Consider the following 16,761-nt stretch of genomic DNA (forward strand, 5'->3'; position numbering starts at 1 on the left):
CTACAGCAGCAGTCTGACAGCATACCAACTTTGTAAGACCAAGGGCATCCTGTCAGTTGAGGACTGTAGTTTAAAAGCAGTTAGTACCAGCCAAGACGACCGGGAGGCAAATGTGTTGAGTGAAACAGACCATACTGACAAACTCTTACAGGTTTGTAATCTCATTTCTCAACTCAACTTTTAGGGTACACACCCCCATATGACAAGGATTTCTTCCTACCTTGATCTCATCCACATCATTTGGATCCTTCACTCGGCGAAAATAAGCAGATGCAATCCTACATGGTTTCATCCAAATAGGCTGATTTAGGTTAGGATCCTCAGCAAAGATTTCTCCAAAGATCTCTCTTGTTAAATCAAATACCACCTTAACAAAGAAGAAATAAGAATTAAGGCTTCTGTTCTTCACAGCAACAATTTGAAAGGCAAAAATAAAATGCCTAAAGACTGTACCTTTTTATAGACCTGCTTGTTTATTGAGTCTGTGTCCTGCTCTTTGATGGTACTAGTGAAGTCAGCGTGAAGGCTGAAACTTTGAAGATCATGACCCAGCTCTTTCAGTCTCCAGAGTTCTTCAGCTGCTGCATGCACCATACTTTCCACCTCAGCTGCAGTATGAGGGACTGCCAAAAGCTCCTCACATGGCTTCGGTGGAACTTTCTGTGGTTCTACCTTGGGCAGCACCGCTGGTTCCTCAGTTTGCTTCTGCTGGACCTTACGGGAACTTAGGCCATAGTCCTCATCAAACCAGTCTTGATCATCTCCCAGCACACTCAAGAAATCACGATTGAGCTCCAGCTCCGCCAGCCTCTTGGCAAGCTCTTCCTGACCACTGGCACCAAACACTGGACTCTCCTGTGAATTGCAGGAGAGTAAACTTAAAAGCAGCACCACATTCTTGTCTATCGGATATTCAACTTGGATTTTCAAATGCTTTACTGATAGGCTATACGCGCACAACTACTCTTAAATTCTCTCAACAGTAAGAAACAACACACAAGGAAGTTAGAGATGTTTCAACTGAAATACCTGGGTCTTCCATCATTCCTGACGAACTCCTGATCCCTTCCTTTCAGAGGGCTTAAAAGACTGTGCTCCCGGCCCACTGACTGTCTTAATGTTCAACTGGTTATGAAAGACTGAGTAGTTTAAAAAGTGATAATGTGACATACAACTTTTTACTTTGCCTACCAGCACTGTCAGATCTACATTAACAACCTAAAAGCTTTTAGCAAATGATGGCTGTTCTAGTGACTGAGCAGTGCTCACAACGGCAAAAATGAGCTGAAGCTTTCTGTGATAATATATTGAGACAGGTTTACTAGGATCTTCAGCAGAGGCCAAGTTCTAAATCTGCTTCATTAATGGTTGTTCTGAGGAAGCTTGAACTTCCACTGATCATGATATATTAGTTCTGCGGATAGAGCAGTCTGACGATTTAATGATCTTTATAGCAACTAATTCTTTTACAGGATGATTGCTTCGTATCAAGAATAGAAAGAGCTAAGTTTACAGTATTGTCAACGGTTTACGGACATTCGGCCCGGTGTACTTTGACATTTTTAGAATAAAGACTGAGGGTAACAACTAAATGAAACTGAACACAAACAAAATGCAATCTAAATGAAATGTTTTTCACTTACATGTGCCAAAATTTGTCTTTAAGATTGTGAGGCTACTAAAGTGAGTTGTGAACTGGGAAACACCAGAACATGCATTACACAGAAATACAAACAATCGCCACATCGGTGAACAGAACGAACTGGTGCCACACTGCCATTCTTCAGATTCAATAATCAAAGGAATTACCAACTCTTAAATCAGAGCAAGATGTCTGTTACTTACCGGTCTGGGGCACATGTCTGGCGAAGAAAGTTCTTCTCTGTCATCTTCCAAGTCTGAACTTAGAAAAAAGTTATTCAGTCCATCAGGAATCTGCTCTTCTACCTGCTGGAATGGGGTACTGCATTGCTCCTTCACATCGCAGAGCTCCTGGTTGCTGAGCTGGATTTTCTCATTCCTGATCTTCTTTATTTGCTCTAACTGATTGACTGTATCTTTCACAAAATCTTTAAGCAGACTGTCTGTGAGCAAACTGACCTTTTCCAGTTGTTTTTTGGACTTTTCTTCCTCTCTAAATGGTATTCTAAGCTGAGCTTCTAATTGGTTCTTTTCTTTTGTCAGCAAATCCAGAAGTGGAGTTGCAGGCTTCTCCACAACTCCAGGAGAGAGATCATTTAACTTTTCACAACATTCTTCCCCCAGTGTTTTCTGTCTCTCCAATTTCTCAGAAAAGAAATCCAAGGATTCATCCAATTGAACAGTGGAAATCTTATCTGTGACATCAGAAATGGGAGGGGTAAGGTTGGTCTCCTCTTTTACAGCATGCTTCAGATAAGCCACCACAGACTGTTCTTGGGCAAAGGATTCAGCAGCTACAGAAACCTTTATGCTATTTGCTTTGGAAAATGAGACCTCATCAATGCTTTTTCCAGCTGAGGCTTCTGAAACAGCTGTGTCTGCAGGAGCTTTATCTTGAGAAGAGATCTCTGTTGCATCTCTGCTCTGGCTTTCATCTTCCTTGCTAGTTTTGGAAGTTCCCTTGTCTTTCTGCTCATCTTCGTGTTTCTTCTCCAGTCTACCATCAAAGAATGAGTCTTCATCCTCATCTGCATCTAAATGGCTATCATCGCTTTCTGTAATGCGAGAGATTTTTTGGGGAGGAGCAAAAATACCATGCTTTTCTTTGCAATCAAAATATTTAATACCATCATAGGTTCCATTGTTGTTCCCTTCTGGCTTATCCAACTCCACACCAGCCCAAAACCCTTTGGCAAACTTAGTCACACCTTTGAATCGCAATGTTCCAGGCTGGACTTTACTTACAAGTACCCTATCACCTATGCTGAAGTCTGGCAAACTATCTATTTCTTCTGTCACTGAAACAGAGGCCCACGGTGGCAACTGAACAGGGGCCTGATCTTTCTCCACATCTCTGCACTCAGTACTTTTTGTAAGTTCTGTTGGGGACTTAAGTTCCAGTAACCTATCTGAATGCACGCTGCCGGAGAGAGAGAGAGATCTGTCGCTGAGGTATTCACTGATTTCGCCATCACTGCCAAGGCTGGTGGATCTGCTTCTGTTGGTTTGCGTGAGCTGGGACTGCTCTTTCAGTGACTGAGCGTCCTCTTTAGGTGAGAGAAGAGATGCTTCAAAATCGTCTTTGCATTCTTCCACAGCAAGTGCTTCTTCAATTGACAGCTGTTTCCTGGAAGAGGATCCTTCAAAGTCTTCGATGTATGACGATTCCTTTTGACTAAGCAGATGTTCTGAAAGCAGATAATCTTTTTCCTCTGGTGATTTGCTCAGTTTGTGAGAAGATTCTTCTACACTTGGGACAGTTACAGCATCTTCGTCTGCCACTCTCTGTTCTAAGACTTCTTTCCCACCATGAAGGCTTTCCCCAGTCAAACAAAAAGGTTCCTTTAGAGAGGGTTCGTTTTTGGAATGGAGGATTTTCTTCGGAAGGATGTCCAGTGATCTCTCCTGTTCTTTACCTGATGTCAACAAGACATCAGAATGCCCTAAAGGCTTAACATGAGAATCTTCAAGCTCATTTTCTTCTGATTTTTCATATTCCAAGTTTTCCAATATCTCAGACTTATGACTGAGGACAGCCTCCTCATTGGATACATCTTCAATAACGCTTACTGACCCATGGGATACCCTGCTAATGTCTTTGAGAAGAGATGATGAGGACACATTATCAAGGGAATCACCAAATCCCACTCTGGAACTAACTGAGGAAGATGTTCCAGAAGGTTCTGCTGCATGGACATCTGTCACAGCCTCCTTCTTGGTGTGCACAGACACAGATCTCTCAGTTTTCGACGACACAGCATCTTGAAGGAAAATTTAAAGTGAATCACAACATGTGGTACAGCCCGCAATATCTTAGTGAAGACTGCAACCAGAGACAACAAATTTAAACATCAAGGTTTCCACCCTAAAAAATACAAAACGGTGTCTTGGAAATGGGTTGCTAGCTGGCCTGTGAATATGGGCAACATTCATCCAGTTCCAGGGTTCTAACACCTTTTTTTCCTAATTCTGTTCCTTGTATGGTGTTATAAAAAATCCTGATACAATACTGAGACCATGATAAAGGCTCAGCAACGTGATCTAATAGAAGTTATTCCTGCCCATGGCAAGGGTATTGGAACTAGATGATTTTCAAAGGTTCCTTCCAACCCAGACCATTCTATGATTCTATAAAGACAACAAAGATTTGAATTGCATTTAACAATTACCTAATGACAGACAGCAATACACTAAAAAGTATCTCAAAGAAACCTGTTCTTAAACATCTGCTTCTCGAGCCTTCATTACTTTGGTTTCCTTATTTTCCTCAAGTGATAGAGGAACAGGAAACAAAGCAAAAGGAAAAAGGCTGTCACATAATTACAGTTTTATAAAAACCTCAACAAGAATAAAACTAAATACTGAATATCTGGGGAAACAGCCAAACCAGAAGCCTACTAAGTAGAAATAATAAAGCATGAACAAAAAAAAACTTACTTATTTATAGTATACAACTAATGTAACAATATATGCTGTATAATAGAGTGGTTTTAGTTTTTAAAGGGGACAGCACCTCCCACCAACATTTTTTATTTTTTTGTACTAGAAAATTCCTTTAAAATGTGGATCTCAAATACTATGGGGTTTCAGAATTGGTGAGCAGGGGAGCAAGCGGGGGAGCCATCACTAAAGAAACTCTACCCTCAAAATATTTCTAAAAGTAAAACACAGAAGAGTGAAAGTACAGCTTCACCATTATGGTTTTATGAAGCCTCCACATTCTCTTAGAACCCCTTCTTGAATCAAGAAGGAAAACATTAAAGAAGTCAGGCTTCAAGATCTTCACCTGTAGTACTGACTTTTCCAGTTACATACCTCCGTGCTCTGCAATGGATTCCAAAGATGCTCTTGATCGCTCTGATTCAGTCAGCGATTTCCAGTTTTTAGCTGTCTCTGGCCTAAATTTGCAAAATTGAGTTGAGTGAACTGAAGGTATTCGGGTTTTTTGTTGTTGTTGTTTTTAACAAATAAAAACAAGGATACAAGCATCTATTACCACACCACTGAAACTAAACTTTTTTTTTCCCAAGAAAAAAATGCACTAAAATTGCACCATCTGCTGGAGAAAATGAAACACTTACAATATTGTAGGCAGTGCGAAAGTCAGTTGAATAGTCTGCCTTTTAAAACGTACAATCCAAACCAAGTTTAAGTTGCAAAGATGAATGGTTCGCCTAAGTAATCTAAACTACCATTTTGCAAGTTCTTGCTCAATCAAAAATTGTTACTCAGAAAGAACTTGAATACAGGACCCGAGAGGCTGGGCAGGACAGAAATGAGATATGATTCCAGGGACAGTGCATCTTAACCACTTTGGGCCTGATGTGACCAGCACATGCATCAGCAGTATACTGCCACAGTCCAGTGCTTTGAGGAAGAGCACTGTGGAAGTGCTTTCCTTGCACAAATGATTTCCGCTCTAACAGCACTCTCTCGGTTTCAGAATAATCTCAGAAAGAAGAAATCCCATTTACCTATGCAGTGGTGGTGCCTTGATCTTAGGTTTTTCAGCAGCAGCAGAGGATGGAGTTTTAATCTGAGGTTTGGCTGTGGGTGATGCCTCCAGATCTCGGTTCAGCTCTGCTTCAGTCTTCTTGATAAACTCATCATATGACTGAGCAAGAGAAACAGTTACGGCTGCTGGAGTACTAAACCATAACTACAATTCCGCAAACAAAACTTCACAAATAAAATAATGCTCAGCCTCAAACACTTAAGGACACACAGTTTCTCTGTAAAGCAATCAGCAATCCATTTAACTTCCTAAAGCTGAGAATCCCAGAAGATACTACTTCACTTTCAAAGCCAAACTACATGAGCAACACTCTTAAACCCAAGCTGGGATACTGATGTGTACAAACATACACAACCCCCCCTGAACACTGTCCAAAACCCCTTACAGACACACATTTTAAAGCACATGGTTTTGCCTCCAAGACACTGGTTCATTACTGAAAACAGTTACACAGCCAAAACACAGTCATGTCTCCATTGCAGTAACACGCTTTCATAGCTGTTGATAGAATAGTTAGCCAACAATATCTATGTTATAACGATTTATTCATAGCTAACAGTCTTGGCTTTTACTTTGCCCTTTTTCTACTATTCCTAACCTCCAGTTGCTTGATCAGACTGGCCTCCTGGGCTTTCAATCTCTCCTTTTGCCTCTTTTTCTGCTCCTTTTTCAGCTGGTAAACCACAGACTTCCTTTTCCGTAGTTCATCCTTCAGGGCTCTGATCCGTCCTTCAATATCACTTTGATCAGAAGTTGTTTCTGAAAAAGTTCCGTTTTAGCCTTTAAATAACTTGTCTATTGCAAAACAGTTCCGTGTAAAGCAATGAATAGCCATAGAGTAAATATAAAATATAATCCAAGTGAAACACTGAGGAAATTATGTTAATTCCAACGTAGTAGGACTCCAAGTGGAATCTTAGATTCACAACACTACTGTATACCACAGGAAAGAAAAAGCATTGCATCTTATTTAGTTTAGACAAGAAAAGATGTTCTGACATGTGCAGTAACTTGTTAGCAAACTTATTCACATATCAGTCTCCCACATTCACAGCTATCTCACTAACAGCTTATTGCAGACATTAAACTTTGCTGAGATATTTAAAAATATAACAACCCAATGATGCATACCAACAACGTATCTGAAATACATGTTTAAAATTGCCATGCAAAATTTCAAGCTATGAGGTACACTTTATTAATGACAATTTTTCTCGGAGTAGTGGACTCCAAAAGCAGACTGTGTTTCCAGCCAATTTAGATTTTCTGCCACCTTGACTAAGTACATCTATGAAATGCAAAGCTGAGTGGTTGGCAGTTGGAAGGAAAGCCAACTTGAACAACAGATTTCACTGCTGTCAGGCCTCAGGACAACATTTTATTCAGAGTGAAGTGGGTAGAAGTGAGCTTAGGCACGTAGTGGACTACTCAGCAACTGCTTACACAAAGCTATGAGGCATATCCTTGCTTTGAATTCAACTTCACAGATTTTCCTAAAATGCCATTACTGACTACAGCCATTTTCTACCTAACCGTTTTTATTCCTAATCATTTTCCTCTCCATCCCCTGCAGTCTGGTCTTCAATCCCACTGATGACTTTCTGCTTCTGTTCCCTTGGAACACTTTCCAGTTAATAAGATTCACTGCAGAACTGGCTGCAGAATAACCACATTCTACCATCTCTGCTACTGCCATCTCCATCTCTGCTACTTTCACTATTTCTATTCTAACACCCTCTTGGTTTCTCAAGACTTACACAGAGACTGCCCCAGGTATCTGAGTACTTATTCTTCCCCTGCAACCTATACACATCCACCTGGTTTCCTGTTTTTTAAACATATACCAGTATAGTGCAAAACAAGATCCAGGCCCCAGGTGGTGCTAATATAAGTATCAGAAACTGTTCAAAATATTAATCTGACACAGTCTTACTGGAGCTGCTGCCTGTGCCTGATGCCCTCCTTCATCTTCTACCTACAGCAGCAGCTCCTAACAGAAGGATCTAGGCAGGCCTGCTTTTCTAATGCTTGATATTACCTACGCTGCTTTCTAGACGAAAAGCTTGGATGCTCATGAACTCCTACTGCTCTACTGAAGGTCCTAGAAAATAAGTTATCTGTATTATCTAGCCAGCTAGTGGGAACAGCACATTTGGCTAATCAATTTCATTTCACAAGACAACAAGCAACCTTCAAGAAGGGCTTCATCAACAGCCAGCACATAAAAGCTACTGTATTCTTTTTCCACTAACAACTGCTAGTAGCATTTACAGAATGAAAAAAAAAAGGCATGAGAAGAATGGAATCTCACTTGCTAATCACAAGTACTTTATGATGCCACTGTACTTAACTCCTCCTGAATGCTAAGTGACCATTATGTAATTATAGGTTTTATTGATCAACTCATTAAAGAAAAAAACTGCGCATGCTTTCATTTTTGATGAACTTGTCTTCGCATGCATCAGGACATAGCAATGACACCATTACCACTCAGCAGCTTGGAAGACTTGCCTCTTTTCAATGGAATGATTTATTACAAAACCAGCACCTTCTTGATGGAATTCCCCCCTTTTTACATCTGTCTCTAGCACTTGAAATCAAAGACTTTATTTTCATGACCACTGTTGCCTGTTTTACTATTCACAATAGCTTCCTTATGTGACTCCTCAGTCAGAACTTGAACATAAGTTTATCAACTTGCTGTATGCTTCACTGGGTTCAAACTGCCCTCCAGAATGCAAACAAAAATTACTCAGTGCAAGTATCTAGGTGTTATGTATTCATTTCTACAACCAGCAGAATATCTGCTTATAAATTATTACTATTGCACTTACATTCATACTAATCAAAAAACAGCAGAAAGGATTATTAAGCTTGCTACATCTAGCACTACAAAGACCAGACGTTTATGTATGCAAGTGAAGCTGTCAGTCAAACAACAGCCAGGACATACAACAGAAAGAACCACCTAATTTTCCTTCCACTAAAGACTTCCTATTCGCTCAAGGAATTAAAAGGAAAAAAAAAAATGCTAGGTAGGCAAATGCTACCTCATTTGCTAATAAGAAGTATGTTTGTGATGCTGTAGCAACTGCACTGTGGAATACAAGATGTTTCAGAGACCAAAAGCAGAGAAACGTTCAAAACAGTCTTCACAGTTCAATGGAGCTTATGATGGTGACTCCACAGATTACGGTTGCTCATGAAGTCTATGGGACTAACAGACTGGAAGAGCACATCAGGGAAAGGATCGCTCTGTGCCAGTTCATTTTGTATATTCTCTCTCCATGTATTTACTGGTAGCCCACTTGGATACGGGGTTAAATGACTTTCAATAGAATTCTATATAGTAGATCTTGTACTTATAGCTCAGAATGCAACCTCAGGCCCCATTTTACTGCACACAATTCAAATCCTTCTCCACAGAAATATATACATATATATCAGAAGTTAAAAAAGAAAATGGCAGTGGAATGCCAACTGCCAAGAGTATGCCAGTGTGGGTTCAGTGGGCTCCCTTGTACTGCCACGATAAACAGGGCTATGTGTCTTCTGAAGCCAGGCTGTGTTCAGAAGGAAGACAATCATGTTTACATGCTGCTGAACCATATTCTGCTTTCTTAAAACAAGAGGAGTGAAGAAGTGTCATTTACTAGAAGCACAGCTAACCTTGGTATTTTTAATTCTAGACATCTTAACTATTGACTCTTCTTCACAACTGTTTGCAGGAATCTGCAAAGATATATGGGCCTTCTTATGCTGAAATGACCAAATTACATCATGGGAAAACACTCCCACAGAACATCGAAACCCAGCATGTTGCAGGAATTCGCCTGCTTTCTCATATCTAGGTCTGCTTTGCAAATTTACTCATTAAAACGACTAGCTTTGAAACAGCAATTTAAATCCAAGCAAATATTACGCTTACCTGACTGCGTCATAGATAAAGACTCATCAGACCAATTGTGAGATATCTGATGAGACTTCACAGGAGAACGGAGCTGTCCTCCAGTTCTATGGCTGCCTTTGCTGGAATCTTGCCTTGATACAGATATGCTGCTTTTGGGAGGAGTCTGTGGAAGAAAAGGACAAATGAGTAACTGCTTGTAAAGCTCACTCTCAAAGTAGCAAATCATTGCCATCAGAAGCCAGTTACAAGGAGAGACTGGCACGACTACACAACACCTCATAAGCAATGGTACCTATCCAGCTGTCTTAAGACAACTTTAATCTTAGTTCAATGAAATAATAATAAAACAAAAATACCAACAGGATCAATAGCTGACTGCTTACTTTGAGGCTGGATTTCAATAAATGTGCTTGGACTACTCTCTTACTATTTAAGTGAACTGACACGGCCGTTACTCAGAGGTGTTTGATACATCTCTATTCACAGGTAACAATCAAGGGAATAAGAACACCTACTAAATATACCTGTGAATCCAAAAGGACCATTTCATACAAGAGGTGAGAGATGTCATTCTAAATCAGTAAAGGAGAGCCCTGTTTCTCCGTAGCCACGCAAGAAATTCTGAGTGACTATTCTTCCAAAACGCTCCCTACTGCTTCAGTATGCTACAAGCCTTCCACACAAATCATAACCTCTAGTGCATATTAGACATTTTACATTACAACATTCTCAGAAAACTTCACAAGAAGGAAAGAATCTGTAATAGAAGCCTACATGAGCAGTTCTTTTTCTGCCTTCACAGAAAGTGCATTTTCTATCTCTCTGATTTAGAGCAAGGCATAGTTATCAGGACAAAATTTATCAAAACTATCATCAATGAAGGAGGAGTAACTACTGGAACAGAACAATAAGGCTGAATTAACTAGAAAGCATTCATAATCTGAAACTCAAGGAACTGTGTACCAGGTTACAGCTATGCTTCCTCATCCTATAGCTGTACTTTGGGATACATGCAAATTAAGCAAGGCAGAAGAACGTGGCATAGTTTCCTCAGCCTCAAAGAATTCATACAATGGTGACAAGCTCGCCTACAGCTAATACACATTGTTTAACTGGGGCAGTGTTCCACCACTTAATACTGCATACCTACGTGACACATGCAGCATGTTTTGCAAGACTACCTACAGATTTAAAAACATTGAAACTGTGTCCAAGCAATTTTTCATCAAGACTTCGAAGAACGTAACTGATCACAATGTTTATTCATTATAACGTACAGTGGTATTACATACCACAGCTTAATCCCTGCTTCAACTACTGGGAAGACTATTACTTGTCTTCACCTTTTAGAAGTGTAAGAGTGTATACAGCACAAAAAGCTCACTCACAAGTTTGCCAGGTGAGGTAGAGGACTTGAAGTCTTCAGAATAAATCATTTCTTCGTTAACCGTACTCTGATCTGGGCTTTCTGGCTGACCATGGCCCATAGTCTCTGATGGGACAGATTCAGCAGCTAGACTGCCAAGCTCTTCTGGGACAGAGCTTTCACTGTTCAGACGAGAGCAAGAAGGCACCGGAGACTCTTCTTCACTGGCTGTTTCTGAGATTGAATAGTGAGAGAAAAGAAACAACATAAGAATCTTCACTGACTTAGATGCCTTCAGTGTAAGTACTGTCTGCATATAAAGCAGTAACTACTAACAACATATGTCAAATGGGTATGCGTTATTTCACTTACCTAGACACTGACTGTGAAATATTTAGTCTGAAAAAGGATGTTTACCAGAGAACTATGATTTCAAACTACCAAACAGTCTTGGTGATTGCCGAATGTCCAAACCAAAACGCTTTTCAGAACATTCTAACATTTTCCAGACAACATACTCCAGAAAGATTATTAGGGAAACCTGTCCTTCCAGTTAGCCATGCAACAGCAAGAGTCACTATTAGTCTGAAGAAGTCATGGTGGAGCACATAATCTACAAGTCAGATCTTGAATTCGGAATTGATTGCTTCCTTTACAGTAGTTGCAGAGAACATTTTAATGTTATGATTTCATCATGAGTCTCTCAAATGGCAATAAGGAAAATAATAAGTTGGGTTTTCAATATTCCTGTTTACTAAATTCCGCAGGAGTCACAGCATTGTGGAATCAGCCATGAAGAACTATTTAATATTTGAGCAAAGGCTAGGGAGAGGAACTTCTTCTGAAGCAGGGCCATGCTCCAATGCTTACTAGTAGACACAATTAACAGAAAGTAAATGTATTTTCTCATCCGTGCCTCTGTCTTCAGCATGCTGAATTTCTCCTCATTGGAACTTACTGACTTACACACATAACATCTTTAAAGTGTTTTCCAGATGCCTAAAATCCACGAGGCTTTTCAGTGACAAGTGTAATAGGACATAGATCCTTTGAAGGTGCAAAGGGAATTTAGAATTATCTCCCACTCTCAACAGCAGGGCAAAAGTATTATTTTGAGAACAATCCCTGAAGTTTCATAACTTTCTCCCACTGCAATACAACTCTCTGTGGTTCATGCTCAAAGTACATTCCACTTAAGACGGAGTGATAAAACTGAAGCTCCTAAAATTTGGGAACTTGTTTTCTCAGAATAGCACAATTTGTACTAACTACATCCTAGCATACTTCAGTACAGTTGCAGGTTTCAAATATTTACTGAACAGGGGCAAGTTCAGGATAAGATCAGCAAAAGATCATGTAATATTTTTGTTCTGAGAGGACAGAAATGGATTTCAAATTGTATGTAGAAACATGTGAGAAGATACACAGCAAAGCTGGAATTCACGTACAACCAAGGTTTAAAATAGGAATAAAAAGAACAGGGCCAAAGACGTTAAAGACTGCAGAAACTGAGAAAAGGACCACCACAAGATCACAGAATAAAAGAAGTGCAAACTTAAGCAATCATTCCGTCAGATTATGTTTGACTTGTGTTACTTGCATAAGTTCCTCCCAAAGTTCCTAGTACCTTTGGGCTCAGTTCTCAGATCCCCCAGTTCTTTCTTGGCTGCTTTGGTTTTAAGCAACTCTTTGTCCCAGGCAGCCAAAGCCTGCTTTTCTATCTGCCGTACTTCTGCCTCCTCTGCATCCAGGCGACGTTTCCACTCCAACAATTCTTCAGCGTGCTGTCGACGCTGCATCAGCTTCTGTTCTCGCTTAGTTAGGAACCTGACAGACAGAGCAGAAAACAGTCAAAGACCCCAAAAACCAGATGCTCTACTGACACAATTCCTAGAACTGTAGCTATTCAAATTGTTTTCTAGGGAAATATCCATACTAACTGCTATCTCCTAGACTTTTGACATGTAGGCATTTTTTTGTAGTAAACAAAGTCTACAGTATATTGTAAAACTGCTGCTAACATTTAAAGAATTTTCTACATCTTTAAAAGCGCTAATAATATATTCAGTAAAATGAACAGGGTCAGTTCCTCATTTTAGAACACGAGAAGTACCTGTGGCATGAAACTGGAACCCTCAAGAAAGCAGTGACTGATTGAAAAATGAACCTATCTTTTTGCGAATTCCAATGACAGAGAAATATTGAGGCCCCGGCTGCCCCGCACTTCTTTCTAAATAACTAATTAGAAGAGGTGTTCCTGTATTAACAATCCACCTGGAAGATTTACTGGAATTACTGGAGCTTTTACCCTTCTTCCTTTGAGTATCATCTCTGGATTGCCAAATGTGGAATGTTAATCACCAGCTGACAATATAAAGAGAATAAGGATGCAGGACTGTTCTCCTACCTACTAACAGACCTGGCTGCTAGCTTAAAACTAAGAGAAGAAAGAAAGCTCATGCTGAAAATGTGCAGATCTTTTTGATTTGTGACAAAGATTTCTCAAGCGATGTACGAAACCTCGGAAGAAGAAGTTAATGTAGAATGTCACGAGCATGAATAGGTTTGTGTGCATACACTAGTTCTCTTTGCCAGCTACTGAAAAGAATCACCTCTGGTCTTATTTCTAGATACTGAAGTTACCGAGAAGACAGCATTCAGCCTTTAAGATAGTAACTGGAAGGTCAATACCAACTGCATACATTTCTTCTAACATGCCAACTCTAGAGAAGAACATACATCAATCCATTCATGCCCTGCAATGAAATTCTGAATGTCACAGAATCGCTCTTCCGAAAACAAGGTGTTTTTTGCCAGCTAGAGAGAGTGCTCAAATGGCTACACAAGGTGCAGTGCCTAGAAGTGCAGTCTTCAAAGTCCTGTGAGATTTTTCTTTGAAACTGCCTTTGCAATTTGTAATTTTTAATTTCTTTTTAATTTTCAATTCAATGTTTTTTTTAAAAAACAACCAAAATACTTAGCATTGACGTTTCCAAGCTGCAAGGCAGTTACTAATTCCGTTTGCGCTTTTTAATCTCCCATGCTTCAAACAACCTTTTTATATGCAGAGACTGCAACTGGGTAAGCTGCAGGTCTTGCCTGCTGAGGGACATTGCTTGTTTGCTCACTTAGTGTTGCTCACTCTGTTCCGGGGAAAAGTGAGTTGGCAGTTCATCAGAAAGATTAAGATTCTGATGAGTCCTTCTTTAAGACAGATTCACATCAGGTGGAAAGAGAAGTGATGACGTGAAGATAAAAGTTTCAGAAGCCAGTAAGACATGCACACGCACCTCTTCACTACAGTCAGAGCAAGGGCAGATGAAACACAGCACCTCCATCAGTCTGGAACACCTGCCACCTTTCAGCTAGCACACGCCAGGATTTTCTGTATTTTTTCAATCACTTCCTATAGACAAGCATCAAACATTATCTACTCTTACAGAAAACTGACAGATTAGTAATATTAAGAAGCCAGATTGCCAGTGGTAATTGCACTACAAACATGACAGACAGACATGTTTGTGTGTGTTGTCTTTCACTAGCACTACAGATTTATCAGCTCTTACTTTCAGATATGCATCGGTTCCAATTAACCTAGTAGGTCATATATTTGGAACTTGTTATGTGGCTCATTACTACAATAATGATCTCAGTGCAAGCTTTTTCTTCTTCCTTCACTAGTTGTTTCATCTCATCAGAATTCCTGGATCTTCATGTTTGACTGGATCTTGAGGGAGGGAATAAAGTTCAAGAGAAAGGCTGACATAAATAAAGGTGCAAGACTGTTCAACAGCAGATGTGAAATGAATTAACCCAGGAGGCCAAAAAGCAGGAGCAGAAATCAACTAGATTATCATAAAACTAATCACCATACAAAGACCAACTAATAAGAAAACTACAAGTTGGCCAAAAAGAGCACGAAAGAGAGATAAAGAAGGTTCAGACATTCATGCCTTGGAACGAAGAGGATTAAATCAGCACGGCTAAAGAAGCAGACCCTTTTACAACCCGGGGGTTTAAAAGGTCAGAACCACCACAAGGTAGCGTGCATACTGCCTCAGCATTTACTACAGTCTAGAGGGTTCCAGTTGCAACACCAGGGGTACACATTCATCCTCAACAGCAGGGGCACCTTCACAGGGAGAAAAAAAACAGAAATGCAGGAACCACATCTGGTATCTTCAAGGCAGGAAATCACGAGGAGCGAAGGGGAAGCAGAAGCAACCAGATTACATCATCATCAGTTTCAAAGTCTATCTACTCCTCTGGTGCTAACGTCACGTTCTGCCTATTCCGAAAATAATAACCTGGAAGTGTTCACCTGTACTCGAACTTTTGTTTAACATTTATATCTAATACATACAGATTTTAAAACCAAACTAGACAGTTTCAACAGCTGTTCTGAAGTAGCAACTGGACAGCGGAAGCAAAGCGAACTGTCTGTCTGCTACTCAGAACGCAGTAGGAACAAAAGATTAACCTGGAACCAGTGTGGAAAAAGCGTCAGATCTGTTCAGTGATGAAGAACCTCTTGGCTTTTTAGGACTGAACAGAGCATGCTCTATCAAAGAGTCTATCACTTGAGAAAGGTACAGTTACCTGACCAATTGGTTGTAGATATACAGCTGGAATTTGGGGTGGAGGTTGGGAAAACAGACACTGAGAGAGGCCCAGTGGTGAGACGTAAAGACAGAGAAGAAGTAGTGAACAGGAGAGCAGTGTCTACAAAATAAGGAGGAAGAGTTTAAAACTAAGCAAAAAAAGGCAGAAAGAATGAGAAAAGGACAGCATCTAGCAAAGAACTTTAAAATTAATTGCATTTAACCTAACACCTCAGGTAGAAAAATTGTACATTGTTATGCAGAAGGTAATAAGAACACGTACACTTGTGCATAAGTTATAACACTTCATTTTCTGTTAGTTAAAGGCATGCTACTGTTACATTGCTCTATTTTTCTTTAAGGTTTTGAAGTTTTATTACTCTCATACAAACTTCCACATGCACCTGTTAACACCTCAACCTCAGCTTTTTGCAACTTCTGCTACTCTAATCCTCAACAGAGAGCATTACTAGCATTAAGCAGAATGCTGGTTTTGTAATATATACAGCTTTACCAGTCTGAAACTTAAAAAAGGATGAATTTATTTAAAGAAACTTGAGCAAACCCAGGAAAAGTCCGAAATATATCTGTATTCAACTTCCAGCTACTCTTTGATTTTGCAATAAAGCATAGGCTTGGTCTCAGAATACTCCCATATTGTCTCTTTCATTTCTGCATAAAGATAATGCCTATATATTTTTTAAACTACATAAATTTTAACACTGGGATTAACATGTTATTTCCTAATGAAAGACTGTTTTAAGCTAATTCTTAGCAAATTATCATATTTATAGAGAAATATCATGCTCTGTACAGCTCTGTAGCAACTACAAAGCAGGGTAAGAAGCATACTAAAGAAAGCAAAAGCAAATGAGCATTTAATCAGTTCTTCTGCTGTACAAATTATCATTAAAGCTGCATATGCAAAGCAAGCATGGGCAGAGGGGTTAATTCTCTTTGACAGAGCATGCTCCTGTTCACATGCAGGCTATGCAGATTCATGAATTATAATTCAAACAGAACGACTCTTTCATTCTCCTTTTAACAGAAGAGATATTAAAGCTGTCTCATAGATAAGGAAGTGTTTCTTTAGTTTTCTTGTATTTTACTCCTTCAGCTTCTTTCCATTTGCAGTAGCAGGCAACTTGCTTTTCAAACAGACAGCTCCCTAAATATACTCTACATAAATATGAGGTTAATGTTATTCTCAGGTATTTTTATAAACAAG

The 16,761-nt window shown here is 39.7% G+C and overlaps 1 protein-coding gene across 6 annotated transcripts in view; it reads right to left on the reverse strand.

Moving 5' to 3' along the window:
• CEP350 (centrosomal protein 350) overlaps positions 1 to 16,761 on the reverse strand; it is a 72,097-nt gene that overhangs the window by 15,977 nt on the left and 39,359 nt on the right. For all 6 annotated transcript variants that reach the window (XM_021404022.1, XM_021404024.1, XM_021404025.1 and 3 more), the window contains exons 28-36: positions 12,560 to 12,759; positions 10,955 to 11,166; positions 9,585 to 9,729; positions 6,255 to 6,415; positions 5,616 to 5,755; positions 4,957 to 5,039; positions 1,846 to 3,902; positions 454 to 855; positions 221 to 367 (exon numbers count right to left, since the gene is read on the reverse strand). In XM_021404022.1, coding sequence (XP_021259697.1) covers positions 221 to 367; positions 454 to 855; positions 1,846 to 3,902; positions 4,957 to 5,039; positions 5,616 to 5,755; positions 6,255 to 6,415; positions 9,585 to 9,729; positions 10,955 to 11,166; positions 12,560 to 12,759 — 3,547 coding nt within the window. The remainder of the gene's footprint in view (positions 1 to 220; positions 368 to 453; positions 856 to 1,845; positions 3,903 to 4,956; positions 5,040 to 5,615; positions 5,756 to 6,254; positions 6,416 to 9,584; positions 9,730 to 10,954; positions 11,167 to 12,559; positions 12,760 to 16,761) is intronic.

This window comes from Numida meleagris, chromosome 7 (genome assembly GCF_002078875.1).
Source record: "Numida meleagris isolate 19003 breed g44 Domestic line chromosome 7, NumMel1.0, whole genome shotgun sequence".
Classification (NCBI taxonomy): domain Eukaryota; kingdom Metazoa; phylum Chordata; class Aves; order Galliformes; family Numididae; genus Numida; species Numida meleagris.